General features: G+C 46.7%; 1 protein-coding gene across 6 annotated transcripts in view; it reads left to right on the top strand.

Moving 5' to 3' along the window:
* rbpjl (recombination signal binding protein for immunoglobulin kappa J region-like) overlaps positions 1-27,366 on the top strand; it is a 38,017-nt gene that overhangs the window by 7,074 nt on the left and 3,577 nt on the right. Inside the window, exons 3-14 of one of the 6 annotated variants that reach the window (XM_040116057.1) lie at positions 5,054-5,166; positions 5,681-5,791; positions 9,889-10,039; positions 17,124-17,258; positions 17,639-17,709; positions 17,882-17,997; positions 19,237-19,414; positions 20,389-20,526; positions 21,798-21,910; positions 25,669-25,809; positions 25,990-26,145; positions 26,619-26,722. In XM_040116057.1, coding sequence (XP_039971991.1) covers positions 5,755-5,791; positions 9,889-10,039; positions 17,124-17,258; positions 17,639-17,709; positions 17,882-17,997; positions 19,237-19,414; positions 20,389-20,526; positions 21,798-21,910; positions 25,669-25,809; positions 25,990-26,145; positions 26,619-26,722 — 1,340 coding nt within the window. In that variant the 5' untranslated portion in view covers positions 5,054-5,166; positions 5,681-5,754. Of the gene's footprint in view, positions 1-1,652; positions 3,230-5,053; positions 5,792-9,888; positions 10,040-17,106; positions 17,259-17,638; positions 17,710-17,881; positions 17,998-19,236; positions 19,415-20,388; positions 20,527-21,797; positions 21,911-25,668; positions 25,810-25,989; positions 26,146-26,618; positions 26,723-27,366 lie in introns of those variants that run through there. The other 5 variants (XM_040116058.1, XM_040116059.1, XR_005706317.1 and 2 more) reach the window with 5 other exon arrangements.

Below are 27,366 nucleotides of genomic sequence, written 5' to 3'. Positions count from 1 at the left end.
ACTTTCTGTAGCTCAATGGCAGCAACCAACACCCCCTTTCCTGTCTCCCTCAGCGTCCACTCACCAAACAACAATCTACTAAGATCCTGCTGCTGCACGTGCACCACACACACACACACACACACACACACACACACATGTCACTGCTCCCCCTCGGCGTGGGCCACAGACCAGCACATGTTCTATAATTGTCCACAAAGAGAATCATTCAGCTCAGACCTAATGTTTTCTCGTTAAACATTTCATTGACTGGACTGTGGTGGCGACTGCGAGCCAGTCGACAGGGTGTTTCTTAGCCTGGTTGTTAAACGTTAAATTGGAGATCCTATTTCCTGCAATTAACACTTTAAACAAATTTAAACTGTGTCTGCTCTCTCGCCACCTTTGGGGATACAGTTGATATGTTTTTTAATTACAGAACTACACGTTATACTGTGTAACTACTGCATGAAGTTATAGGGTAATTAACTGAACAACCCTCATCACTTGCATCTAATCTGAAAGAAAAAGTGCATTAAATGTAAAATGGCGAAAGAATAGCAGCTAAATGCGAGTCGAGGGCCCAGTTCGATGCCACGTGCTGCAGTGTTAACTGACCACACGGTTTACAGAGCGAGTCAGAGAGCGGCAGCAGCAGTTGTTGATGTTGGCATGAATGTGAGATTACCACGACAAATGAAACAGCGGCTGTTTCTTAAAAGGTCCTTTCAAGTCCAGGCAGTAAAAACAAACCACTGGGTTTCCTCCGGTCGGGTTTTTGTTGCAGCAGAGCTTCAGGAGGGGAAAAGGTCAAAGTGAAAATCGGCTTTATTGGAGCTTTCCAGCTACCGTGCGACCAGCGGCGGTGTAAGGCTGAAGTTGTTGAGGGAGAATAAATCAGCGGGACTGTCCTGCCGCAGTGGTAGAAGTATTCGTATCTAGCAAAAACCATTTTAACAGTCTGATATTAAAGATTTTAATTAAGTAAAATTGCAAAAGTGTTGTCATTTGAATGTACTGAAAGTATCAAAAGTAGAAGTACGTACTGAGAAGAACGGCCACTATACTTCATATAACGTTGGACAGTTTCATCTATAATCATGCACCATATTTTGTAGATTTGATCAATTTTGTTTGTAAAATCTTAAATAATAAATAGTAACTAGTTACTCCAGCTGTCAGAAGTACATTTCCCTCCGAAATGAAGCAGGAGTAGAAACTGGCATAAAACCGAAAAGCTCATGTGAGGTACCTCGGATTTGGGCTTAACTACGGCGCGTGAGTCAATGTTATTTTCCACCGCTGCTGCCTGGAAGAAATCGTGACAATTCTGGGGCCAGTTCCAGGACATTTCTAAAGACCAGTCTATGACTTTGGGCTTCAGTTTTTCAAAGCGGTCCTGCTTGTATGCGCCGATAAACTGTTAATCTCAACAGAGCAAAGCGCAAGGGATCAACGATCGCTTCAAAGCAGAAAGGAGGAAGGGAAAAAAGACGGATCACGGTTCTGTTTGACTCAATGCAGCAACTTCACAGCGCACATAAGGGCCCGGATGTCCTGTTAGTGCTGCCCCCTAGGGAGCGGGAGAGGTTCATGCATATTCCGGATTTCCTCTGCACGGGCTCCGGACGTCCACCCAAACTACAGTCACCCGACCCCGACGCCACTCTGTGGCTTCTGCCGAACAGATCGTCCTGGTACAGGCTGTTTCAGCCGCACCAGGTCAGATGTAACAGTTCATCTGACTTATCATCTGCATCGCGTGTCAGCAGCCCAGTGCTGCAGCTGATTAGTCTGTTTTTCCATTAATCCTCCAGTTGTGTCCTCGTCAACAAAATTTGAGGAAAAAGTGGGGGGAAAAAATGCCTGTAAATGTCCCAGAGCAGAGAGGTGACATTGACCAACAGAGAAAAGCAGCAGTCACATTTAAGAGGCTTAAATTTAGGGAACTTTTTTTGGCATTTTTGATTGTAAAATTACACAGAATATTAATAATTATCAAAATAGTTGCTGATTAAGTCTATGTCGATCAACTAATCGATTAGTTGAGATTTTAACTTCAGAGGAGGGCATCACATCCCTCGATATGTGTCCCGTTTACCTAAATAAAATTCCGGTGTCATGTATGGTCACCTCTCCTAAATAGCGGTGAGGGATGACACAGCAGCCAGTTTTAAAGCAGTCAAAACCAGACCAGGTCTCTCTTGTCATAAGGATACTGTATCTGAAGAGACTCCCCGGTCAAAGGGGGGGGGGGCAGGTATTCCCAGAAAGTTGGGGGCCCCCCCCCCGCGGTCGTCAGAGACAAGGAAACGCACTCTTTGGTTGGACTGAGGACAGACCGGACGCTGCAGCGGCTCACTGTCGCCTCTTGAGGTACAAAGTGGTGTTACCAGGCAGGACCGGCCGGGGCTAGCCGCTTAGCACGCTAACTTCCGTGGAAATCTCTGTAACACGGCGTCAAAACTGTTACTCCTTCACATTCTCTTAATAATGGTGGTGGATTTAAAAATTAAAATTAAAAATGTTTTAAACTAAAATACTTACGTTTTGTCCCTTTAAGTAACAAGTAAACACAAATCAAAACCTCACCTATAAACTGTATTTGCACTTAAGTTTATTTGGAAGGTGGCGTTTTAACTCTGGTTTCTGGGTTTCTTCTGTTTTTCTGTCTTTCCCGGGAATCAGCCCCATTTAATTTAATAGGAGGTTAAACAAATTAGACTGAACACAACAATGATAAATTTGGAAGCTGGATCTCGGCTGGACGTGCTCGTTTGATGTCTGGCCAAGGCAGAGGAAGAGACCCAACATATTTTAATCAAAACGCAAATTATTCTCCAATTTTTTTTTCCTTTCTGTTGGATCAGTCCTTTTCCCAGCCTTCCAAAGCGTTTCCACCGCTGCTTGATCGAGTTCGGCTGATGTGACTTCAAACTGTTCCTCTGGCATCTGACATCTGCTTCAACAGAACGGATCTGTTTCCCAGAATACCCGAACAGCCAGCCACTTCAGCACTGGTCAGAGTTGCACTATCAAGCATGTGTTTTTTAAAATGGTCAGCATGGCTGTCATTTGTCCCTTTTCTCCCTGCTGACTGACAGGAAACGCGGGCATCTTGTTGACCACTGCTGCTTTGTTTCCATCAGACTGCAATGTTTTCAGCAGCCTCTGTCACTGACAGCCTTACAGAGACACATTACAGAGACGCTGCAGGACACGTCAGCCTGTAGGATCAAGGTGGTTGAGGGTAAACATGAATTTTTGTTTCTCTCAGGATAGAAACTTCTCAACCTTTGCCTCAGAAATGAAGGGTTGGGTTATAATTTGCCTACTTCATCAGCCGCCGCTTTACTAATAGCCGGTGCTCTTTTTAAATGCTATCAATGGCAGTCATTTTCAAGTTAAAGGAATAGTTTGTCACTGTGGGAAATACGTTTATTCGCTTTCTTGCTGAGAGTTAGATGAGAAGATAGATGCCACTCTCATATCCGTCCCTTCAAAATGAAGCCACAGCCAGCAGCCCGTTAGCTTAGCTTAGCATAAAGACTGGAGACGGGGGGGGGAACGGCTGACCTGGCTCTGTCCAAAGGTACACAAACAAAACAAACGCGTTGTGTCTCGTTTCTTTAATCCATACGAAAACTGAAGTGTAAACACTTAGCTTCATGTCTACGCCACAGACAAGAGAGCACAATACCAGTCTTCTCATCTCTTGGCAAGAAAGTGAACGTAAGCGAACTTCTCAAAGTGTCGGACTTTTTCTTGGAAGTGATACTACGTCACGTTTGAAAGAAGAAATACCAGAATCCGGGTTTCAAAGGTGAAATGTTGAAAGTTCAGAAGCAATAAAACGAACCCTGGCTCCAGTGAATCCACTCAGGGGTTTTGCTCCTACAGCCTTATGTGGCCTGGTATGACCGGTAGCGTGTGGGGGCTCATGCTAGCTAAGATTAGCAACCCGCAGATAGATATTGCTGTGTAACTGACATTACTGACATTACTGACTTTACGACTGCTCTCTGCTTGGACTATCGTTTCGCTAGCGCTAGCGCTACACTTAAGAATTTACCGTTATCCTGTCATTTCCACTTTTTATTACGTGACAGTAGCATCTGTCAAATCACTGGCGGGACATAAATATAGAAAACGAGAAAATCCTGGTGAAAACTGGTGCGAATCCTGCACATATTAACCCTCTATCAACATGAATCCTATAAACATTATCTACAGCCTACTAATTACTATGTCATGGGGATGTTTTTGTGGCATTATCTTGTCTCTGCAGTATCTTAGATTAAAAGTAAATCAGCAGGTGGACAATAGAAAACAGGACCTTTGCAATGGCTACGTGTTTACACGTCAGTTGTCCACTGTGAAGTTAGTTAAATATTTTGTTATTCGTTACAGCATACTCACCAGGCAGGACACTGCTTATTCTGAGTGCAGCATGGCCAGTAATAAAGAGTGTCATTAAGGGGTGGTATGATTTTCTTACAGCTTGTCTTTTTGTACGTGTATCGTCTAAAAGGTTTTCTGTGTAAACAAGGATAATAAGTAGGGAAAGAGCAGTTGTCACACCGCAAGAGGAAACAACACGCTTTGCATTTTAGACCAATCAGATAACTTGACGAAAAAAAAAATGTTACAGACGTGTTAAAAATAGAAACGCAGCCGCCTGCACATATCTGCAGTGTTTGCTAAAGAGAAAGGTGTGTGTGAGAAACCTGCAGTCCAGCAACAGGTGACTATCTCCTTATCCAAACGAACTGAGAAATGCAGTAATGTACACAACACACTCCAAGACCGGTGGTGAGATAACAGATCCGGGATGGAGTGCAAATGAACGCACGTATGAACACACACACACAGACACACACGCTTAAAAATCTCTTCCACCAGAGCCTCTGTTACTGTAGCCTGACTGTACGGTGCAGTGGAAGCATTGTGCTCTCGGGTTAAGGTGATTAACTCACTGACGGATATTTGACTTGTTTTAACCACGCTAACTTTTACACTTGAACTGCGTGAGGACGGTGAAAACTGTCTGTGAGGTAACTGTGCATCATTGCAGCATATGGAACAACTGGATGGATAGAAACTGAACCTGCAGCGCAGTGAACCAGAATGAGAAGGACAACAGGAGCAGCTTAACCAAGAAGATACAGGACGACGACTTGATTTCAGGTCAGCTTCAACTGAGAACGACGAAAAGAAATGATTCTTTATCGTTAATTATTGTATTGCTATCATCAAACTGACCGTGCAAGGGAATATGAAGGAAACTCGATGCGTAAACTTGAATCTTTACACGTTTTTAACTCATGTTCAAGTTTTCATGGTCTGTAAGACACCCAAAGCCGCAATTCATCGCCTTCAGTTAGAAAGATTTGTTTGTTAGCTGCATTTAGGATGAGTTTGTACAGATAGTGGACCCATCAGCAGAAGAACATCTAATTTCTACAGACCATCAAGCTGCAACTCAAAGCCAAATTGATGTTTAGTCGACAGTTGCCTGAGTTCATTATACGGCTCTTGGACTTGGTACCAGACACTGAAGTCATTGTTTTATTCCCCAATAATAATATCTGCAAATTGTTCCTTTGTTTGTCCTAACGAGTCTCCGTCACTCATCAACTGTTGTGCAGCTCTGTCATGTACAAAGAGCTCTCTCGAAGTTAACCCTGAAGTTATCTTAAAGACCGTTGTGACAGAAGAGGGACCATGGACCCGAGGAACGCCCCATCCTAAAAATCAGCAGAGGCCACGGCCGTCATGGATGAGTCGGACTTTGTGGGAGATGTTAGGAAAGGTGAGCAGAAAAGAGAATTTTTCCATGCTGTCGAAATCATTAAACCGAGTTGGGTGCATTTCTGTGGGAGCGGGTGGTACGTTGATACATTTCAGAGGTAAATGATAATGAATAAAGATGCTTACGGCCTTTTGCCTTAGGACGTGACATGTTAAGAATAGCACATTTCTATGCTTTAATTTGTCCAAAAACTACCAAAATATCAATGTAAAAAAAAGTATGATTCATATGCAAAAACAGCCCCGACGACTTAAAGTCCACTGAACGTTGGCGAGTCCTGGGACATGACGCATTGTCCCGTATTTCTCACAAAAGCAGAAGAAAAGCAAGTTTACACAAAGATACTGACTTCTTAAAAATTATGTTTTGAAAATCATTCTCTCTGAATACCATTGTCTGGGTAGAAGATATGATTTTCAGTCCACATTAAACTGTTCTGCAGGAGGGACAGTGTGACTGTGGTTTGGTTTGACAAACTAATAGAAAAACCCAGAAACAAAGAATTAGATGCATGCGAGCCTTTCAGAACTACGAACTAAAGATTAAATGACGCTTAACACTCAAAAAACCACTTTGGTCAGCGTTTCACATGCAGCAGTCTACGTGTAGAGATATCTATTTTCCCACATTCTATCAGTCACCTGACTCATGACCCCTGATAACCATCCTGCGACCTCCTGCCAGGGTCGCGACCCTGAAGTCGAGAAACCGGTGACAGATGGCAGACGTTTGACCCTTGCTGACGTCCTGTTGGAACGTTTCCGCATCTCACTTTGGCGGACGCACGGCGACGGGCAGCGGCGTTGCCCCTACAACCAAAGGCGATGTTGAGTGTCGTTAGTGCAGCTGCGCGTGCGTGTCTACGCCTGACTCGCTGCCCAGCGAGTGTCATTTGTTTGGGTCCTGTGCTCACCGTCTGTCCCAGTGAGCACATATGGTTTTCTCTCTGCGGGCTATTATACAACAGCCTGCCGTGACTCTGTCAGACAGTCAAGCTCCACCAAAACGCTGTCAACAAGAGCTAGCTGGTGCCGCCAGATCTGTAGACCACTGGTTGCCAAACAGGTGGTCGGGACAGGGGCCCGCGGGGTTGCTAGATAAATCCCAGGGATTGCGAGATGGATCAAGGATAGGAAAGTAGAAAAGGGATATTTCTGCTACACAGATGTTCATCTAATATTTGCTTTTTTTACCCGAGCTAGCAGCATGACTCAGTGGATGGTAAAGTCAGTCAGTCGTTGGGTCACTGCACCGCTTTGGTCCAGACTGAAATATCCCAACATCTATTGGACCAATTGCCATGGCATCCTCTACAGACATTTGTGTCCTCGGAGGAGTGAATCCCACAGACTTGTGAGTGTCTGACTTTTCCTCTAGCGCCACCAGCAGGTCAGAGTTGTCACCTATGTGGTGAAATATCTCAACATCTACTACATGGATTTTTTGCATGGAAATTCGGTGCATACATTCATGTTCCCCTCAGGATGAATAGCAGTCGCTTTTGCTGATCTCTGAGCTTTTTCTCTAGCGCCACCAGCAGGACAAAATTTCTACTCATCCAATACTTTGGTCAAATAACTGCAAAACCGATGACATTCCCATCAGCCCCAGCTGTACCCTGTATTTGGTGCTAATTAGAAAACGTTACCATGCTAACGGGCTAAACTGATATGGTAGCCATTGGTGAACATTATCCCTGTTAACATCAGCATGTTAGCGTCGTCATAGTGAGCGCGTTGCTGTGCTGGCGTCAGCGTTGAGCGCCAAGCATCGCCGTGCCAAAGTGCAGCCTCACAGATAGCGTGGCTGTAAACTCCCTTTCTCGTGAACTCCTGCATGAGTTCACCTCCTCGGTTCTCTTAAAAACTATTCAGATTAAACCGAGATGGAGCCATAACTCCGATCACGACGTGCAGACGACGGGTCACAGGTAGAAACGCAGGAACTTCGTTTTAAGGTTGGCAACCGCCGCTCTAGACCGAGTCCCCGCGTGCCAGAAACCTTGCTCCGAGTTTGTGATTTTTCTCACCTCTTGTGACCGCGTCGGACACCTGAAACGAACCTTTCAGACTGTGATCGAAGGCGACTCTCGACCTCAGGCTGAGAGGGAATGAGATGTGGAGGAAGAGGAGGGGGCAGGTGAGTGGTGGGGCCCAGAGTTATATACACAGCGTAGATCCTGTGAAAGTCTGACTGACAGCCCGGATTCACACGGAGACGAAAACATGTCAGCTCTGCGGCTCAGACATTAGGAGGAGCGGGAGCGACAGGGATGGAGACCATATGCTCACGCAAACTGTGGCCACATATAGAAACTCAACAGGGTGAAAAGTGAAATAGAGACAGGCGGCGAGGGGGGGGGCAGCGAGACGGGCGGAGACCCTGTGGTCGGTACTGTAGGTGGTTTGGGTCTTGAGTGACAGCTGGAGCCCATACTGAGATGAAGACACAGCACTTCTTGTTAGTAGCGTTAGATTGGAACCAGATGTGGACTCTGCTACTGTTAGCAGTTTCACAGACTGCCTGACTGTTTCACTGACTGTCTACCTGCCTGCCTGTCTCACCGACGGACTTCCTGTCTCCCTGACTGACTCCGTTACTGTTTGGCTGCTTGATTATCTGTCTGCATAACTGACCTGGGGTCAGTTTCACAGAGACAGACTTTGACTGTTGCTTAGATCAAACTGATAGTCAGACTGGTTCTTAACTACCTTAAGTAGGGCTAATTTTGCCATGAAACCAAGAAAAAACGGTGGCTGACTGATCAAACCGCATGAAACCTCTCAAGTCTCATCAATCCAGCAGAAGACGTTTGTCTGTCTGGAGGAATTCAGCAGGTTCGACAACGGTTCACTGTGAAAATTCAGCAACGAGTGTTAACAATTGAAAAAGGGTCCGGTAGCGGCGCCGGGCTGCTGTGGCCTCTTAGCGCGGCGGAGCCCGGTGCCTCTGCGGACGCCTCCCCGACAGGTTGCTGCTCCGCCGGTACTCCTGCCGGTCCGTCGGCCTGTATGACCGCGCACCTGGCCGTCTCACTGGCTGCTCGACTACCCGCTCGCGGGTCGGTCTCTCTCCCCGCCGAGCGCCGGCTTTTGACGGCCTGCGCGGAGCGTCGCCTCCGGGCGACCGGTGCGAGCCCGCGGCGTCGCCCTCTCGCCCTCTCGCCCTCGCGTCCCTCCTCAAGCCTGCCAGCGCCCCTGATGTTTCCCTACGTGACGCTCATCGGCATCAGGGGACCAACAGCTGGCTGCTTTTCTTCCTATTTCACTATTCATCATTCCGAACGCAAACAACGACGCATCCGTAATTACGCACAAGTACCAACATCTTTAAAACCGCCTCTCTTCGATGCTCGTGGCCCGTTCAAGAAAAGTCAGAGAGACGAGACGCGGATTTTTCCCCACCATCCTAACACCATCCGCATCTCTCCACCAGAAATTTCTAAAGTTCATTTCAGACCAAACCTGAAGCTGTTCAAGGCGGTTTCCGCCTTTCTCGGGAAGTTCCTTTTGAATCTAGACTTTCCGTGTAATTGAGAGGCAACTCGTGTTGACATTAAAGGCTGCGATTAGCGACTGTTTTTCATTAGCAGTCGCTCTGCCGATTAGTCCCTCGAATAATCGATGCTTTTATTTTTTCATTCTGTCTGCCAAACGTCAGAGAAAAGTGCGGACCGTGTTTTCCCAGGCGAGACGCGTGCGAATGTTCGGTCTTGTCCTGTGACCCACAGACGCTCCCGTTTCTCCCGAGCAGATCGCCCCATTCTACAGGCTGGAGCCAAGCGGCGGCTCCACGCTTTCGCGGAGGGCACCGGTGAACGCTCGTTTCACATACACCGAGCACCTCTGATGGTGGTGGTCTAGACGAGGGTTTGGACTTTAAGCCAACCTCCAGCCCCGATGCAGGGCTGCGCGGCGCTAACGTCAGCCCGCGAACTCCCTCCGTTCCCGTCGTTGCTGCCGGTTACGATGCGGTTTAAACGGCGCATCATCTAATTCTCGTCGAAGTTCCGTTTTCCGTTCGTGCCTGACCTGCTACCGTCGGTGCATTTTCAGACCCGGTGTAACGCTTCGTCTCTTTTGATCTCGTCCTGCCAGAACCACCGATGCACCAGCCGGGGTACTCTCAGGCGGGCACCGCACTCTTGTGCCCCCCTTCTCTGTCCCCCGACCCGGTCAGCCCGCTGACTCACCTGGGGACGCTGCTGGCCGGACACGACGCACCGAGGGCCGGGGACGGATGGGACAGGTAAGCTGGGCAAACCAGCTGGGCACAGGACCTCCGTAACAGAAAGTCCCGTAACTCTCACACACGCACACACACACACACACACACACAGTGTCCCGAGTTAGGAAAGCTGGGACCGGGGCTCGCTGTCGCTTATCCCAGACCTTTTCTGAGGAGCCGTCGCCGCGCCGTGGGGAACGAGCGCTCGGACGTGAAAATGCGTTCAGGGCGGCCGGATCGCTCTGCGTCTCTGTCGCTCCGTGACCTTCGCCGGTGGAATGAGGTGGCGGAGGGTTGGTGTGTAGGTATTAAAATGCCAGGAGGAGAAGTGTTCGGGGAGGCAGAGACCCCACCCCCCTGGCCCTCTTGGAATCCAAACAACGGGGAGAGGTTTGGAGAGGTGAGGTGGGGCCGGGGCGCACGAGTCCCGGTGGCATCAGGGTGGTGAAGATGTCCGTTTACGCGTGTTTATCCGACAAGTTAAGGATCTTCTTTTACTCTTCAGGCTCAGTAATATTGATTAAAATCAATGTTGACTTTTTTTTTTTTTTTGGGGGGGGGGGGTCACCAGTACTACAAACTCTACAAAATCATTACAGGGAAGCACCGTGTCAGGATTGTGCGTTATGCTCAGTCAGGTGTCTCCGAAGTCCATGTTGTCTATCGGGTTATTGTTCTTTATTCATTGTGTCCACTGCCCTGACACAGTTTGCGACCACGGAACCGGGTTTTCGTATTTTGGGGTCTTCCTGCATCTTTTCAGGATGGGCCGTGTGTGTTTGACAGCATTTGAAGCTTCCGCCCTCTGTTACAGGGGATTTTTTTATTTTTTTTGATACGTTCCTTTAGTGATGCTCTTGATTAGACTCATCAGGGTCCTATTTAGTTTTGGGATTAGATGATGGTGCCCTGTGTTTATCTTGGCCTTCGACCGGGCTGCAGCGGTCTGGCTTAGATAAATCAAGAGCTTATGTTCCAGAGTCTCTTTAGTCCTAAATTCCCTCCGTGTCTTTGTGTTTCCTCCAATTTTTTTTTTTTTTCTTAGCAACTATAGCTGCTCTCCCTAAATTCCCTTCTGATTGTTCCGGAACATTTTCTGCCGCTGCCAGAAAACCAGAAACTGCGCCACTTTCTCTTGGACCCCAGAACTGGGCATACTGCTGCTGGATCCATCTCTCTGTGTGTTGTGTTCTTGGTTCAGACGATGAGCAGCGAGTCGCTGTGTAGAGGAGCACACAGGAGACAGCCCTCCACTGATCTATTTCCCGGACTGTGTGTGAATCTTTCCCGTTTGTTGGTACGAGTCGAACAGATGTGCACCAAAGATCTGAGGCTTTGGAGAGTTGCACCAGGATGGCAACTAGGAAACAAGTCCCATGAGGCATGAAGCGAAATGTTAAATGAACCCATCAACTCTTTGACCGAGGGGGGGCGGGAGGTCACGTTATACATAGATATGCAAAAACAAATTTTCCTGATCTGGCGCCTCCACCTGCGGGACGATGTGTCGATCGCTGCGTCCGGTGCAGAAACGACTGACGAGCCTTTTTTTCTGCTCTGACGCCTCCAGTCAATGTCCGGTCACGCTGAGAAAACTAACACGGCTTTGTTCATTCCAGCGAATGTTCGTGGTCATGGCGAAACGAATCCGCGCTGCCGACCGAAGCCCTCACGGGCATCTCGTCGTGTCAACCCGGCCGCGGTTTAACAGGCCACTCGATTGTGCGCGAAAAGACTCAGACCTGTCCCGCTCAGCAGCAGGACTTAGGGACCGCGCGTCAGCAAGCGGGGATTGAATGGGAGCCCAGTGCTTGTTGGACTTTAACAAAAAGATATCTTATAACATTCAATGATGAAACTGATGAGAACATGCAACACGTTCATTTTCCCAAAGGTCAGATTAGTCTCGCAGTCAGGTAGAACACGAAATATAATAAATACATAAAACACGTCACAAAGTATTTAAGGACAAATGCTAAAACCACACACACACACACACACACACACACACTTAAAACAATATACATCATCACATAAAAGTGCATCCAGCCATCGTCATCCAACCAAATCGTCTGCACTCCGCTGCCAGTTTTGTCAGGTACCCCTCGCTGAAGCTAATGGAGTTCTAATGGAACATGCCTGTGATGAATCCTCCTCCGTGGAGGTTCTAACGCACAGTTTGGGTCGAGACCGCTTTAGGCGTTGGCTCGACCGCGTGATCGCTGCGGAGGGTGTTGTTGGCGGTGCTGCTGAACTGCACTGAACTGCTCAGAGAGGTGGCTCTGTCGTTCAGCCTTCCCTCACCGGGGGAAGAAAAACAACAGAGACACCTGTTGGCATGACACAGCACAATCGAAGAAATGTGGTTCAGATTCCATCGGTGATACTTTAACTCGCTGTTCTCGACCGGTGCCGATTGCTGGATTACTGGCTGGATTACGTTCAGACGCAACAGTTGTGGTTGGGCTGGATGGTGGTTGGACAAAGCACCCGACTGCCACACCGGAGACCGGGTCCACATCCAGTCTGTGGTTCAGGCAACAAAAGCACTTCGGTTCAGGTTCAGGAAAGGTGATGGTTTTGGTTCAGTGTAAATAAACAGGTTTTGTCTGAAGTCATTGTGAATTGTTTCTGTATCAAACCAGACCAGGATCTCTCCTGAACCTGAACCGAGCGCTGCGAGGGTCTAAACAGAACCATAAACCAGTTTGACCATAAACCAGCTGGAGTCACTACAAGTGGACGCTGAGCTGCGAGATCGGACATTCTGTCGAACGTTGTCGAAAGTTGCTGCTGTTACTGTGGTGCGGACATGTTGTATCACTTTGCGTCCAAGGCTGGCGAAGGTTTTAGAGCGCAGCAACGCCCCTCCCGTCCATTTTTACTGCGCTGGCACCTGTGGGCCCGTCTCACTAACAAACCCAGCGACGACCGTCGTCATGACAGCTCCCAGCCGCTACTACGGCAGCCTCTGGACCGGGAGCTGTACTTTTTTGGAGGTGAAAGTGCATTCCTCTCCTCCCTTCCCCCCATTCTGTGTTCCCGGCGTGAAATACCAGAGGGTCTGAGCTCCTGACCCACCGACCTCTGACCTTTGACGAGGAGAAGGTCTAATTTGGACAACTGGTGGCTCCCCGGTGACTGGCCACGCACGCACGCTCACACGCTCACACGCTCACACACATCCAGTCAAGTGTGAACCCTGAACTGCGAACCGTGGAAAGCGGTGCGCAGGGTCAGTGGGATCCCCCCTCATGTAAGAACAAAACAGTCAGTATCCAGCTCACCGCACAGCCTCTCCTCTGAATACAGCTACCTCTGTATTATACTGAGGGCAGGGATGAAGTGAGGGCCAGGACGACTTTTTCAAAAAGGGTTTGTACCCAAGTTTGAAATGTAAACGGAGACAGATCGCGAGTTTGAGGATCGTTATCTGTTGGAAAAAATGCACAACATAATCAACCCTTCAAGATGCATCCAAACAAAGGCCAGCGGCACCGGTGTAACACGTTACCTTGCAGAACACACACAAAAACCTGTTTTATATCAAACGGAACGGATTATTGAATTCAAAACTACAGTTTCTTTTGGCAGCATGAAGCATCTAACGGCATGATGGATCAAACCTTTTAGCAGAAAAAGCCGGTCAACACTTTTCTCCCTGCACAAAGTTTTAGAAATACTTGGAGCAAGTTTCAAATTTACCTCTAGAAAAACCTCTCTGAAAAGAGCTGCAGCCTTGTTTGACTGTCAGAGGTCGACGCACATACTGCATCAGGCTCATTTACCCGTAAGAAACAAGTCTCATTCCCGCAACGAGCGACAGTGGATTCATCCCCGGGAGGTTTTATTCCGATCAACCTGAGCAACCTGAAAACAGATTTTTTGGTTTGGATTTTATGAGCAGAGGAACACGAACCCTGTCGTTTAGTTTTGACCCGCTCTGCAGGTGTGTCTGATCAGTAGTGTGTTCTCTGTGTGTTGAGACTGTTGTGTTATTGCGTTGTCCTTGTTAAAACCAGGACCCTGCTGCTTTGGCGAGCAACCCTGCTCTTCCATCCCTGACAATCGGACGCACATCGAAGGCTAAAAACGTAAAGAAGAGCATTTTTTCTCAGTGTGTAGTTTCAATCGTGCAGTCACGTGTTGTCCTTTTTCCTGCGCCCACTATTTCACTTTCCGTCACTGCGTTTTCAGGTTTATCAAACAAAATTTCACATTTTTAAGTTTTTCCACTCAAAAATGTGCTTCAAACCTGCAGTAACTATTAACAGCCTCTCGGGGGCAGCAGAAACAGGTTGAGAACACAACACTGACAAATCATCGTTGGCAAGCGACGGTGAACGTTGCTTATTTGCACATGCGTCAGTTTTCGGAGCAACAACACAGCGAGTTTTTACAGCTTTTTCCCCTGGGAGCAGCTGTGGCTGCGCCTGAAAACGACGCCTTTGAGAGCCGTGAGAGTGAACCAGAGCAGTAAAGCTGTGGTCCGGACGGATAAACAAGGAGCTGAAACTCCCTGTAAAGCTGCAGATTCAGCTGATGATTCTCCGTAGGTTCGTCACTAAGAGTGAACGATAAACAAATCGATTATAGTTGCTTTAACGCTACAGTTTGACCTTTCAGGAAAATCGCTTATTTGCTTTCTTGTGGAGAGTTAGATGAGAAGATTGATGCCACTCCCATGTCTGCGCAGTAAATACGAAGCTAAGCTAACCAGGCAGCAGCCGGTTAGCTTAGCTCAGAGCTAGCGTGGCTCTGCCCAAAGGCAACAAAATCTGCCTCCCAACATCTCTGCCGATGACTAATTAACAAGTTTTATTTAATCTGTACAGAAGCTAAAGTGAAAAAACGACGAGTCGGGGTCCTACCGGGGTCTTGGCAGGGCAGAAAAAAGAACAGTTTTTCCTAAAATGTGGCATTTTTCCTTTAGAAAAAGACTGGAGATACTTTAGTCTTTACTGAATAATATTTCTGTTACTGTACTATTGACGCTTCTATTCATGTCTTAGTCCTGTGTCAAGCACTCTGGACTCCTTTGTTGCAGTTTATTAAATAAATAACTTCAGCTATATCTTTTCAGCCGCCTCCACCTCCTCCTCCTCCACCTCGTGTCAACCGTCTTCATTATGAGTAGCATTCCAGACTCCGAGCCCCGGGGTTGGGACTGTGTCTGGCTCCTCATTACATCGTTGCTGCGGAGACACAACGCGGCTAATGTGACAGCTGCTATTGTTAGCAGAGCTACACGGGGCCGCCCGGTCCGTTAATGTCCCCGTTCTTTCGGTCACTTACCCGCTGTTCGACTGAACATTTGAAATCTAATCACACAGATGAGTTTGCAGAGCGTGTTCCGTTTGATTTTAATCACACAACACAGAAAAACTAACGAACAATTTTATATTAATTGCTCTCTGTGAAACAAGAAAAGGCAGAAAGGAGGGGCAAAGTAAATGTAGTGGAACAGAACAGGTTTTATCTTACAACAGTTCAAAAACTGATTCTTTTAAACCAGTTAGCTGGTTTTAATGTGCCCCACCTGGTACAGTAACTAATTATTTAATTATGCTGGAAAATAATATGAATTTGGTAGGTTTGTTCTTATTTGTAGAGAGTTATCCAGTCAGTATGATATGTGACATTAAATAACAAAAGTTGACATCGTCGTCGTCCGTTTCACTGGGGCTTTGTATCCTCGGTGCGTCGGTCGGAGCAAGTGCACAGGTAAAAGAACTTCGAAGGTGTAAAAATAACTCTTCCACCGTTTGACGTGTGAGCGATGCAGCGTCACCATATCCTTCCATATACCTGCGCCTCCTGTCCCATCGGGAACGGGCCAGAAGATGGACGCAGTGTCTGGAGATGATACTGAGACCGTGTGTTTGGTCTGAGGTGCTTTGTGCCAGCGTGACACAAACTGAGGCAGAGGCCAAAGTCACGTTCACTCGTGTGTCGGTTTCTTTCTCAGCGCTTCGACCACTTCCGCTCGTTCGAGTGCGTCAGATGCCGACTGGCGGTGCGATAGTTTACGACGCCAGCTACCAGTCTGTTACACACGCCCCTTTTGTTGCACACGCGTGGTTGGCCGACGCTCACCTGTTTCGGTGACATTCATCCAATTGCAGCAGGGACAGACCATAGATGTGTAAGAAGTAGTGGTCCTTGAATACAACCTCTCGGCACTGTAGGTTTCTGGCCAATGCCAGCGGCCCTCCAACGGTTGGTGGTCTGTTGGTCCAGAATGAAATATCTTAACGGCTGTCTGACGGATCGCCGTGGAATTTTGCGCAGACAATCATGTTCTCCAGACGATTAAACCCTCTGACATTGGTGATCCTCTGACTTTTCCTCTAGCGCCACCAGCGGGTCAAAGTTTTCACCCATCCATTGAAACATTTCAACATTTATTAGATGAATCGGTACAAAATTGTGTACAGCCGTTCATTATTCCCAGAGGATGAACCCTAACGACTCCGGTGATACCTTGACTTTTACTCCAGCGCTGGGAGAAATAGCCCAACAACCATTTGGTTCAGACATTCATGTCCCCCCTCAGAATCACTTTTCGTCTAGCGCCATCATCAGGTCAAAAGTTTAGGTGTTTCTCTGTCTTAAAACCAAATACCAGCAATACTGACATTCCCATCACCCTCAGCTGTACTTTGGGTTTAGTGCGAATTAGCATGTGTTGGCATGCTAACAATATACCTCATCCTGCATAACATTGTCCCTGCTTAACTTTAGCATGTTAGCATTTAGTGATGTAGGATTTGGTACAAAATCACAGCTGTGCCTAAGAACGGCTTCACAGAGCCAGCATTGCCAGACGTGGTTTTGTTTGAATAGCAAGTTTTCACGGTTTGAGGCTTCATCACGCAAAGAGAAATAATCGTGTGCAGTGTGAGTCTACACTTTCACACATATGGCTTTTGTCATTGTGTGTTTTGTTTTGTTTTTAATGCACTTCTGCATTGGGCCTCTTAGACCAGCTAACAGTGCGACTCTGCTGCCACATTATCCAGCTCTGTAAACGCCTCCGCGAGCCAGACACACACCAATATACTGTCCGGTTTGCTTGTGACTCACAGCATTCTTGTCCAATCAGGAGACTGGGCCCGGGGTTTCAAGGCTGTCAGTTACTGGGAACAACGAGGGAACCAGGGCGAGAACCCCACGCAGACCAGAGCGTCATCATCCTGCACGCCAAGGTGGCTCAAAAGTCCTACGGCAACGAGAAAAGGTTCGGTGATGCGTCCGCGCAGAGAGTCCTCTTCAGTGTTTCAGTTAGCCGACTAAACACGCACCAAACTCAAAATACTCGCACAGATCAGTGTCAGGGCGCTACACCTCTGACCCTTCCAGGCCTCACAGGAGGTCGGCGAGAGGCCGACATACAGCGGTGACGTAGAGCACGATGAATTGGCCTTGAATATGTTTTCTAATGGTAATACAGAAGAGATTCACATGCTCCTACTCGTCAGTTTTAGTGGAGCTCTTTGTTGCCAAATCCTGACCCGAGAGCTGTTTTACTAAATACAGAAATGTCGACACAGCACGGTTCAGGTTCATAGGAATAATACGTTTTTTTGTGTTGTTAAAATGATGTTGCGTTACCGACAGGTTCTTCTGCCCTCCTCCTTGTGTTTACATCAGCGGCCACGGATGGAGGGTCATGCAGGACCATCTGAAAGGTGAAGGCACAAAAATATATTCAGTTTTAGAGGAAAACACTGAGAGCAGCTCTTCTTCCCTCTCCACCTCCCCCTCCTCACTCCATATTTTTCTCCCTCCATTGTTATTTTCTCTTCTTTTATTTACTTTTTTTCCTTTTTCTCCTCCTCTCTTCCTGTCGTCTTCCTCCAGCGGCTGGTTATGGAGACTCTGTATATCGAGTGTGTGGTTACATGTGTCTGGACAGCTCCAGTCAGTCTCAGGCGGACACATTCAAACTGGTCTTCGACGAACAGCCGAACTCAAAGGTGAGAGAACCATGTGTGCGATTTATCTGCCCTGGTGCCGGGTACAGACCTTTCTGCTGTGTTTTACTGGACTGGACTCGGCTGTTTTGTCGACACAGATACAGAACCGTCAGTCAGGTTCCTTCAGAGACAGAGACACCAGTTTTCCGGAAGTTTAAACTGGCCTCTGTCCCAGCTCAAGGACCCCTTAAATTCCTCTCCAAGTGGCGGGAGATCGGTGATGTGTGATGAAGTGGCGGTATACTGTATGTCCATATCCGTTCTTTGTGGATAGGAATCAGTATTTACATGATCCTAGATCTGTAGAATTTATAGTTTTGTGATTATCGCTGTTATCAACACATACAGTAAAAAAAACGTCTTCAGGCTAAAGTCTGCACAGCCATAGTGACGTTTTGCCTTCAGCGCTTCATTTGTGCAGCGTGATCAGCAGCTGTTTCAGGGTTACAGCGCTTGAATTACTCGAAACACATGATTCTGTGCAAAGACGATGCACTAACACCTTTTTTTTTTTTTACATCCAGACGACAGTCATCCACACAGATGTTCAAATGATTTCCTTTTGTGGCTAAAAAGCGATAACAAGTAAGTTTAAATCACAAATCGAGGATTTACATCCGCAATCCGGAACAATGTTAGTGATAAATCTGAGCTTTGATTCACGTTGACCAGTAGTCTCAACGTTTGACCCGCCAGCCGTAGATTAGTGAGGGACAGGACACGAAGCCTATTGCGTCTGAGCGACAGGCAGCTCTGCGTTGTTTACCCAGACGAGACAGTTACCTCCTTTATTACAGCCGACTGTTGACCCGACAAACAGCCCTGTCTGACAGACAAGCGACACTGCTGTAAACACATCGCGTGTGTTCACCGGCCTCCCGCCCGTCTACTCGCGGAGAGGGAACGCGAGAAACAGAGGTCCTGCGTCTGCGTTACGGTACAGTGCATCGGTCGAGACATCTTTCAGATGGTGAGGAGGGTGGAGTAAAACTCACCGGGACACTTGCCATTAAAAAAGTTCGTTTTTCCAGATATTTGGTAGATATTTATACGAGCAAAGAACCTTCATTCGCAAACAATTTGACTGAGGTTTATTTCATCTGCACGATATTCCTGAAGATTCTCCATCTTCTGACTCTTCAGTGCATCCGATCATGGGTAACATATGATAACCACGCTTCAGGCACATCCTTCTCTCTTTGTCACACACACCGTCTTTCTGCCTCTGGGTTCCCGCAGCAGATGTTCGCCTGTGCCAAGTCCCTGTTCATCTCCGATCAGGACAAGAGGAAGCATTTCCGCCTGTTGCTGCGAATCTTCCTGGGCAACAGACAGGAAGTGGGTTCTTTCCAGAGCAGAATGATCAAAGTCATCTCCAAACCCTCACAGAAGAGACAGTCCATGAAGAACGCCGACCGTGAGTCACGTAGTCAGCATTTCTCCTGTGTTTACATGTGCATCACAATCCTGGTTTCGAGCCTCATCCGGTTTTCGATTATGTTTAGGATATGGCGTATCCAGGTTTTCTGATCATGTGACTGCAGGTGTGCCCTGATTTCCCGCCGTCTCGGACACTATGAGATGGTTCGGAAACCCGGACTAGGGGTTGACATGAAAAACCTGGTTATTCGTATCCCTGTATACGTGATCAATACAGTATGTACATGTACATGCAACAGAATCCTGGTTTCTATGGGAGTACTCCAAGTGGTCTATCCGGGTTTCTGAAACAGGGATAAGCTGTCTACATGCACAGAACATTAACAGGATCCTCCAAAAACCTGATCAGAGCCAGGATACTAGTGCACACGTAGACGCAGGCTTTGAAAGCGACAGCGTTTACAGCATAGAGAACCAATTACAAATGAGCATTTTTACTTTTTCCGTGAAAGGTGTTGCAAAATTAGTTACAGCCCAAATAAAATGAAATGAAAACAAATCACAGGATGGCTCATAATTGAAGTTATTGTTTTGCATTTTTATACTGCAGAGAAAGGAAAATATCGATCACATTAATGTACAAAAATAACACAGATAAGGTAAAATACTGCTGGATGCTAATATCAAGTAGATCCATGAAAATATCTTTGTATTTTAATCCAATCTAACATTTTAACACATGTTTTTATAAAACTAGATTCTGTTGGTGTTTAGACACCAGAATCCAAAGAAACGACTCCCAGTAGACATTTCTAAGAGGCCACATCCCCAGAGACTGGTCCCAGGTTTAGCTGAGTGATTGATAGCTGGTTCATGACTCCCTATACTGTCAGGTCACTGCAGGTGGCAGCGTCTGAGTAAAGGGGCTTAATCCCTGTGCAGTGTGTTTCTCTGTGTTTCCGTATCGGCTCTCGTCACGGTATCTCTTCGTTTGTATTTGTGTGTTTCCAGTGTGTATCTCCTCATGCTCCAGAGTAGCTTTGTTCAACCGTTTGCGCTCACAGACGGTCAGCACCCGTTACCTCTCAGTGGACAGAGGAGCCTTTGTGGCCAGCGCCAGACAGTGGACAGCCTTCACCATCACCATGGGTAAATGTGTGCGTCACATCTTGTGTGTTTACTGTATGTTCCCGGCTTTTGGCTTGAATTTGAAAGTTCGGCTCGGCCAAATCTCCGCCATCCCGGCGAGCGCTACGTAGCCACAAGGCCATGCCTCCTAATCCGGGGCCCCTCACTCCTCTGCAGCATGTTTTTAAAAATGCTGGGAGGAGGGATCCTAGCTGAATTTGAGGGCGTAGTTAGTCTTTAACCAATATTGGGGTTTATTTGAAAGATTTTAGTTTCTGTAAATATTCACAATTTAAAAACCATATAATATTAATATTTAACGGCCTGTTAAGTAAAGCAAGCTTTCTCACATTTCTGAAACTATAAATGTTTTTTTTTTTTTTTACTGCCTCATAGATGTTTTATTAAAGTAAGACTGTACTTTATAAACCTTGTGATAGACTGACGACTCGTGCATGTTTGGACATCCTCAAGGGCACAAGCCTGAAAACAGTCGAGAAAGGAATAAACAGACGGGTTAATACACGACCAGTTTCTAAAGGTTTTGTTCTTTATTTTGTTGAAAACACTCCATGCCACTAAAACAATAAACCTAGTAGCTGATAATTTCTTCCTATATCTGACATCTAAACATCCGTATAACCAGAGGTGTCGACATCTCCCCGGCGCAGGAGTCAGGAGACACTGCAACAGGGACGTCCAGTGGCTGTCACTGGCATCAGACGGCTTCTCTCACCACACGGCCACCCTGCATAAATACAGTCACTGTGCGAGCGGTTATTCACCAGTGTTTCCCTCACACACGTCTGGAAAAGCATGTCCAAAGATCTGCGAGGTTATTTATTTAACACAGTGCCCCGTGTGCACGGACCTCCCACCGCCGAAACCTAAACCTCGGTCATTCATCCGTCTGCGCTCGCTCCTCTCTACTATCACCAGACACGCACAACACACACTTTATTATCAGTTGGTATCAATGTAAGCCATAGTAGGAAAAAAGTTTTTTTTAGGTGCAAAAAAATCTTACTGAGTCTTTAGATCTCCCCACAGAAAGTCATTAAACTACAAAGTGTGTGTGTGTTTGTGTGTGTTGCAGTGGATGTTTGTCCGTTAACATAGATGAATATCAGGTTGACTTTAGGTTAAGGGGCCGGAGAGTGCGTTATGTCAATGAGTGTCCTCGCAAAGATAGAAGTTCAAACGTTTGTGTGTGTGTGTGTGTGTGTGTGTGTGTGTGTGTGTGTGTGTGTGTGTGTGTGTGTGTGTGTGTGTGTGTGTGTGTGTGTGTGTAGTGGAGGACCAACGTGCTGACCAAGGGGACTTTGTGCTGAGCGAAGGCTTCATCTGTTACGGCTGTGTGGTCCAGTTAGCGTGCACTGAGTCTGGAGTAGCTCTGCCACCCATGGTAACACACACAGACACACACACACACACACACATGTGCACTGAAACAAAAATCTACAATAGTATGTATCCTGGAGTCCCTGTGCAGTTCTCTCTAAATGCATTGTACTATAGGTATACGCATACCTGTTGTATTTACAGTGCATGTGCACACACCGATCGCTGGAAGCGTTAACAGCACCGTCACTGCTTGTTCGCACTGCCAGAGCCGTGATGATGGGCCTCTATGTAATGCACCGTGTCCCACTGATAATTAAGGACGAAGTCACTCCCAACAGTGACTGTGGCATGTTTGCTGTTTCGGGCTTCCGTCTTGTGAGCCAAGGTCGGACGGTCGCTCCACCCCCGTGGTCCGGACTAGAGCAAACCTCCACAACCACTGGATGGATTGCACTGAAATTCACGTCCCCCACAGGATGGACTGTGGTAACCCTTCATCTACCAGCGCCATCATCAGGTCCAAATTTCGATTCGTCCAGCACGGCTCTGGTTTACAACTAAATACGTTTCCATCAGCCGCAGCCGTACTTTGTGTTCAGTGCTAGTTAGCTAATGTTAGCATGTTAACTTCGTAAACTAAGACAGCGAACACTGTCGCACGTTAGCATTTTCATTGTTAGCACGTGACCATGCTGACGTCAGCGTTTGGCTCAAGCACCGCTACGCCTACGAACGGCCTCACAGAGGCGCCGGCGCGGCTGAAGACTCCGAGTCTTGTTTTCACTTTATTCCCTTCAAACTCATCGTCAGGAAGAGCTGGAGGTGGTGGAAAGGTGATTGCTTCGCAGCATCGATAGCCAAGTTTAAATCCAATGTTAGTGTGATTTCTTTTTTCAGAATTTCCAGAAAATCTGCAACAGAGAATGCAACTCGATGTGTGTTTCCACCCACTACTGTTATGTGAATATCGGTCGCTGGTTCATGGAGATAAACAGCTGGTGGAGCTGTTTGTCCAATATTTTGTAAAACAGTTCAATTCCTTAGAAGCTTCCAAGCCACTATCCAAGAGCATTTTTCTATTTATTCATGGCCAGTGCTTTCTTAAGAATTAAAATATAGAGATTTTGATGCTTTGTTCTATAATTTTGTTAATTAAGGCATATTTTCTAGCCTCTTTTTTAATGTGCGGTGTAACTTGTTGGAAACGTTCATAATTACGAGTTACACGTTTGAAATTTCTAATGACATTAAATGTTTTAATACTGTTTAATTCGTCTCGTTATTATTAATAGATGGTTTGGAGAGCCACAGGCTCCTGATTGCGTCTAAATACTATTGAGTTATCCTGCAGCTACAAACGTTTTTCGACTTTGGTGTTGTCTTGAGAAAAGCTTGCTAATTTACTGAGAATCTGTGTTTAAATCCCCGTGACTGTAAATATACACCCCGCTGAAGTGTCAACACCACCAGTGCGCCCCCAGTGCAAGACACTAAATTCCCACCATCTCCAGGGCTGCTGTTATTTAGTACAGAGTCAATCAGCATCGGATTTGAGTCCTTGTTAGAAGAGAAGTCGTGATATTCTTTCATCCAGCAGGAAATCTCCCGCTCTCTTGTAATCTAGTTTGACTGTGTAGCGCAGCACCGATGCAGGGAGTAGTGGTGGCATTGAAACCCCTGATCGAAAACGAGCCCTATATGATTGTTTATAACTACAGGAGAGGTGCACACACTCTGGAGTTGTAGCTGCCTTACCTGATTATTTCATGTTTCAACCACAAAGTCAAGGTATAATCACTGCTCTTACGCTGTATGTCTTACAGATGTGTCTGTGCAGGCGTTACATAACCTGCTAATCCCCAAAACGCTGTGATGGTTCCTCCCACCATCCACTTTAAGCTATACTCGACAAACCTCTAAGCAGAATCCCTCACATTTCGCTGAGCAGACCCTTTCTCGGTACCTCCTAAACTGCTGTCATAACAACCGCAGCTGCTGGCCTGGAGGTGGATGGCGAAGGTATAGCTGCACACCACACCTCTAGGTGTTTTTATAGCCGAGGCCTGTTGCTGCTCGGTTTGTTTGAAGATGGAGAATTTATTGACGATCAGCTCGGTTCGGTTGTTTGGTTGTGGTCGACGTTCAGGGGCTGAGGAGTTGAAGGAAGACGTATAGAGCAAAAAGCTCAGCTGAATTAGCAGCTGTGAAAAGACTCAAATATGAGAACAAAGCGTTAAATATACTGTGCGCGGTGTAGTTTAGGGTATGTTTGCGTGTGTCAGTACTTAGGGTTGGGGCTCAAGGCCTGGAGACACCAGAAGTCAGCGATGTACAGACCACCTGGTTGATGGACAGTTTGTACAGCTTTTTAAAATCTCATCACTCCGCAGTTAGCTAGCTCCGTCAGCTTACTGTAGGCAGCTGGACTATCTCAGCCGTCTTATTCTTGCCTCTCTGCCTACTGCACATTTGTAAACTAGCTTTGTTGTTTTTGAGAGCCTTTTGTTATCCCAGCCAGCCAGCTACTGTATCTCTACTGTACCTGTAACACTCAATGACGGTCAGGTTTCCCTTGTTTTTAAGCTCTGTCATTATCCTCAAGGGGAATAAGAGCTATGTTACACTGAGGATGCATTGAGGGATGTGACAGAATCTGTCAGCCCAACTCAGCTCTGATGAGAATCTACCAAATGTGCGATAAACTTCATTCCTAATTCTGTCTTTTTATCTGTGTTGTAACCCTTTTTCTCCAGGGTTGCGAAGTCATACGGCACAAATGAACAGAATCCACTATGCTACGACTGTAGTTGTCCTTTTAGTACTGACTGAGTATGACGCATAGCATAGAACTACAATGTCACCATCTCGTTTCCTGCCAGGTACCTGGGTTGGACATCATACTCATTTCCTGTTCCTCTCGATACTATCAGCTGTCCAGTAAATGTAAAAAAGCCAAAAAAAACCCCATTATACAGGAGACGAAATAACCCCAAAGATCCCTCTGATGGCAGATGATGACCCTTTTTAGTCATGCTAGCAACATGGCTCCATGGATGGCTCTATGTCGGTCTGTCGGTCCACCACAGGTTCCTCCCATCATCGTCATGCTCCCATCATGCTCCCACCATCTCCCCATTTCGTTTGTGTTTCGCACTCACTGGCAAACGTCACTATGCTAACACGCTAAACTAAGAGGGTGCACATCGTAAACCTCAGCATGTTAGCATTGTCATTGTGTGCACGTTGGCAGGACCAGCATCACTGTAGACTCTTCGTCTTGTCAGGGTGAATTTGCATTTTAGGAGACGCTAAAATTCCTGTAAGTGCGTAATGATGCCAGTCCGGTGAGAAAAAGCACTATAGTTGTGTCCCTTGACATGACTGCATATTAGCAACAAATCTGAGAGCATCCCACAATATTCCTGTTATCATGAGGAAAAAAAAATATTTTTGATGAATAAATATGTTAAATAAATACAGTATTCTGGTGAACACTTGGGCCACATATTGTTTTTCTTCTGGCTCAATATTTGCCCGGCTCCATGGCCCAATGCCGGCCCACATACAGCATGACTGTCAGATGCTACTTCCACTTCTGGACCGATTCTGGCGCTCACACATGAAAATCTTCCTGGCCGTCAACCAGCACTGGAGGATAAACAGCCAGAATCGGCCCAGTTGTGGAAGAACATGGGCCAGACTGTGGCCGAGGACCCAGGCACATTGTGGGCCAGACGTTTCTTTTTGCTACCTGGGTAAGTATTACATGGTTTTTGATTATTGGTTTTGCTTTTCACTTGTCTTGTTTATTGCCACCAGGTGATTCGTAAGGTCAACAAACAGCAAGCCATCTTAGACGTGGACGAGCCCGTTTCTCAGCTCCACAAGTGCGCCTTCCAGTTCAGAGACAATCCTCACGCCTACCTGTGTTTATCTAATGACACCATCATACAGTACCAGGTGAGACCTCCTCACTCTCTTTCTTCCTCCTCCTTTTCCCTCTTTCATTTCTTCCCTCTCTGTCCCGGCTCCATCCTTCTCTGTCACTTATTTCCTCGTCTTTCTTATGCTTCCCTCTTCTCCTACCTGGCAAAAGTAATCGCACCTTCTCTCTCTCCCTCGTCTCCTCCATCCTTCCAGGCTCCTTCCAGTGTCAGAGACCCCAACAGAGTGGTGCTGAACGACGGGTCCTGTTGGACCATCATCGGAGTGGAAACGGTGGAGTTCACCTTTAATCAGGGTCTGGGCTGCATCCAGACACCAGTTAGTCCCTTTCCTGCCATTACAGGGTTAGAGGTGAGTTAGATCAGACGGGATGCTGAGACATGCCGACTGACACACACACACACACACACACACACACACTGACACCCAGCGTGTTTCTCAGCGTAGGTCTTGAGCTTTAACTGTTGTAATCCAAGTGCAAAATGAAAGGGGGCCAAGGTGACCGAGGGCAAATAAAGGTCACAGTTAAAGTCGCAGCTAACAGTGACTTGGCCACAGTGAGAAAACAATGCTTCCCAACCTTAAACCCAGTGATGCTTTAGCCTTTTTTTAGCCATTTAACTACTGATCATGTATATGTTACATCACCATTTTCAGAAGATATCAAAATCATGAGGTCAAAATAATTAACGGTTGGGCCTTAAACGTGAGTGGAGACTGTTTTAGGTTTTTTTGTAACGAAAAGGCTACAATTATATAGAAAAGTGTGTGTGTGTGTGTGTGTGTGTGTGTGTGTGTGTGTGTGTGTGTGTGTGTTACTGTAGGTGAATGGTGGAGGACACGTTGCCATGCTGGACATCCAAGGAGAAAACTTCAGCCCTAATCTCAAAGTCTGGTTTGGCAACAGTGAGGCCGAGACCATGTTCAAGTGAGTTAAGACGAGAAAAGTGGGAGGGGGGGGATAAAAAGCGAGCAGAATGAGCGAATGCGCTGACGACGGCAGCTCCGTTGGAATGAACTGTGAAATTTTGCCATTTTAAACGTAAACAGTCCTGAGGCAAGAAGATGACGAGATGAAGAGAGGAAGAGACTCCGGCAAAGACTGGGACAGATAAATAGATCAATCACATAGATCCTGGTTTGATTGATTTTTGGACTGATGCGCTGGTTTTCCTCAGCGATTGTATCTCTGTAAGCACGGAGTCTGCTGACAAGCTTGCAGTACAACATTACATGTACACACTCGTGCCAACAGTTGTCATTATGCTTTTATTGGCCGCATGGTCTGTGGCCTGGCTGCCTTTAATAGACGGTGGAAAGTTTGGGGGCCATTTGGGAAAAATACTGGGTCAGATAATTAAACATGCTGTTCACATCTTGTTCCATATCTGAAGGGAGGACGGCCATTTGAGCGTATTTAAAGATACGTTTTAAAAAAAATATTTGTTTTTCTATAGATGAACAAAAAGTTGTGTTTGAGAAAACTGGAAAAAAGATTTTATTCTTTATTTGTTAACCGTTTGAGTTCAAAGCGTCATTAAAGTCGGTTTCTTGTCGTGGACTAACTTGATA

Source organism: Xiphias gladius, chromosome 21, assembly GCF_016859285.1.
Source record: "Xiphias gladius isolate SHS-SW01 ecotype Sanya breed wild chromosome 21, ASM1685928v1, whole genome shotgun sequence".
Taxonomy (NCBI): domain Eukaryota; kingdom Metazoa; phylum Chordata; class Actinopteri; order Istiophoriformes; family Xiphiidae; genus Xiphias; species Xiphias gladius.
The sequence above is the reverse complement of the archived record's forward strand: the minus strand, read 5'-3'. Positions and strand labels throughout refer to the sequence as shown.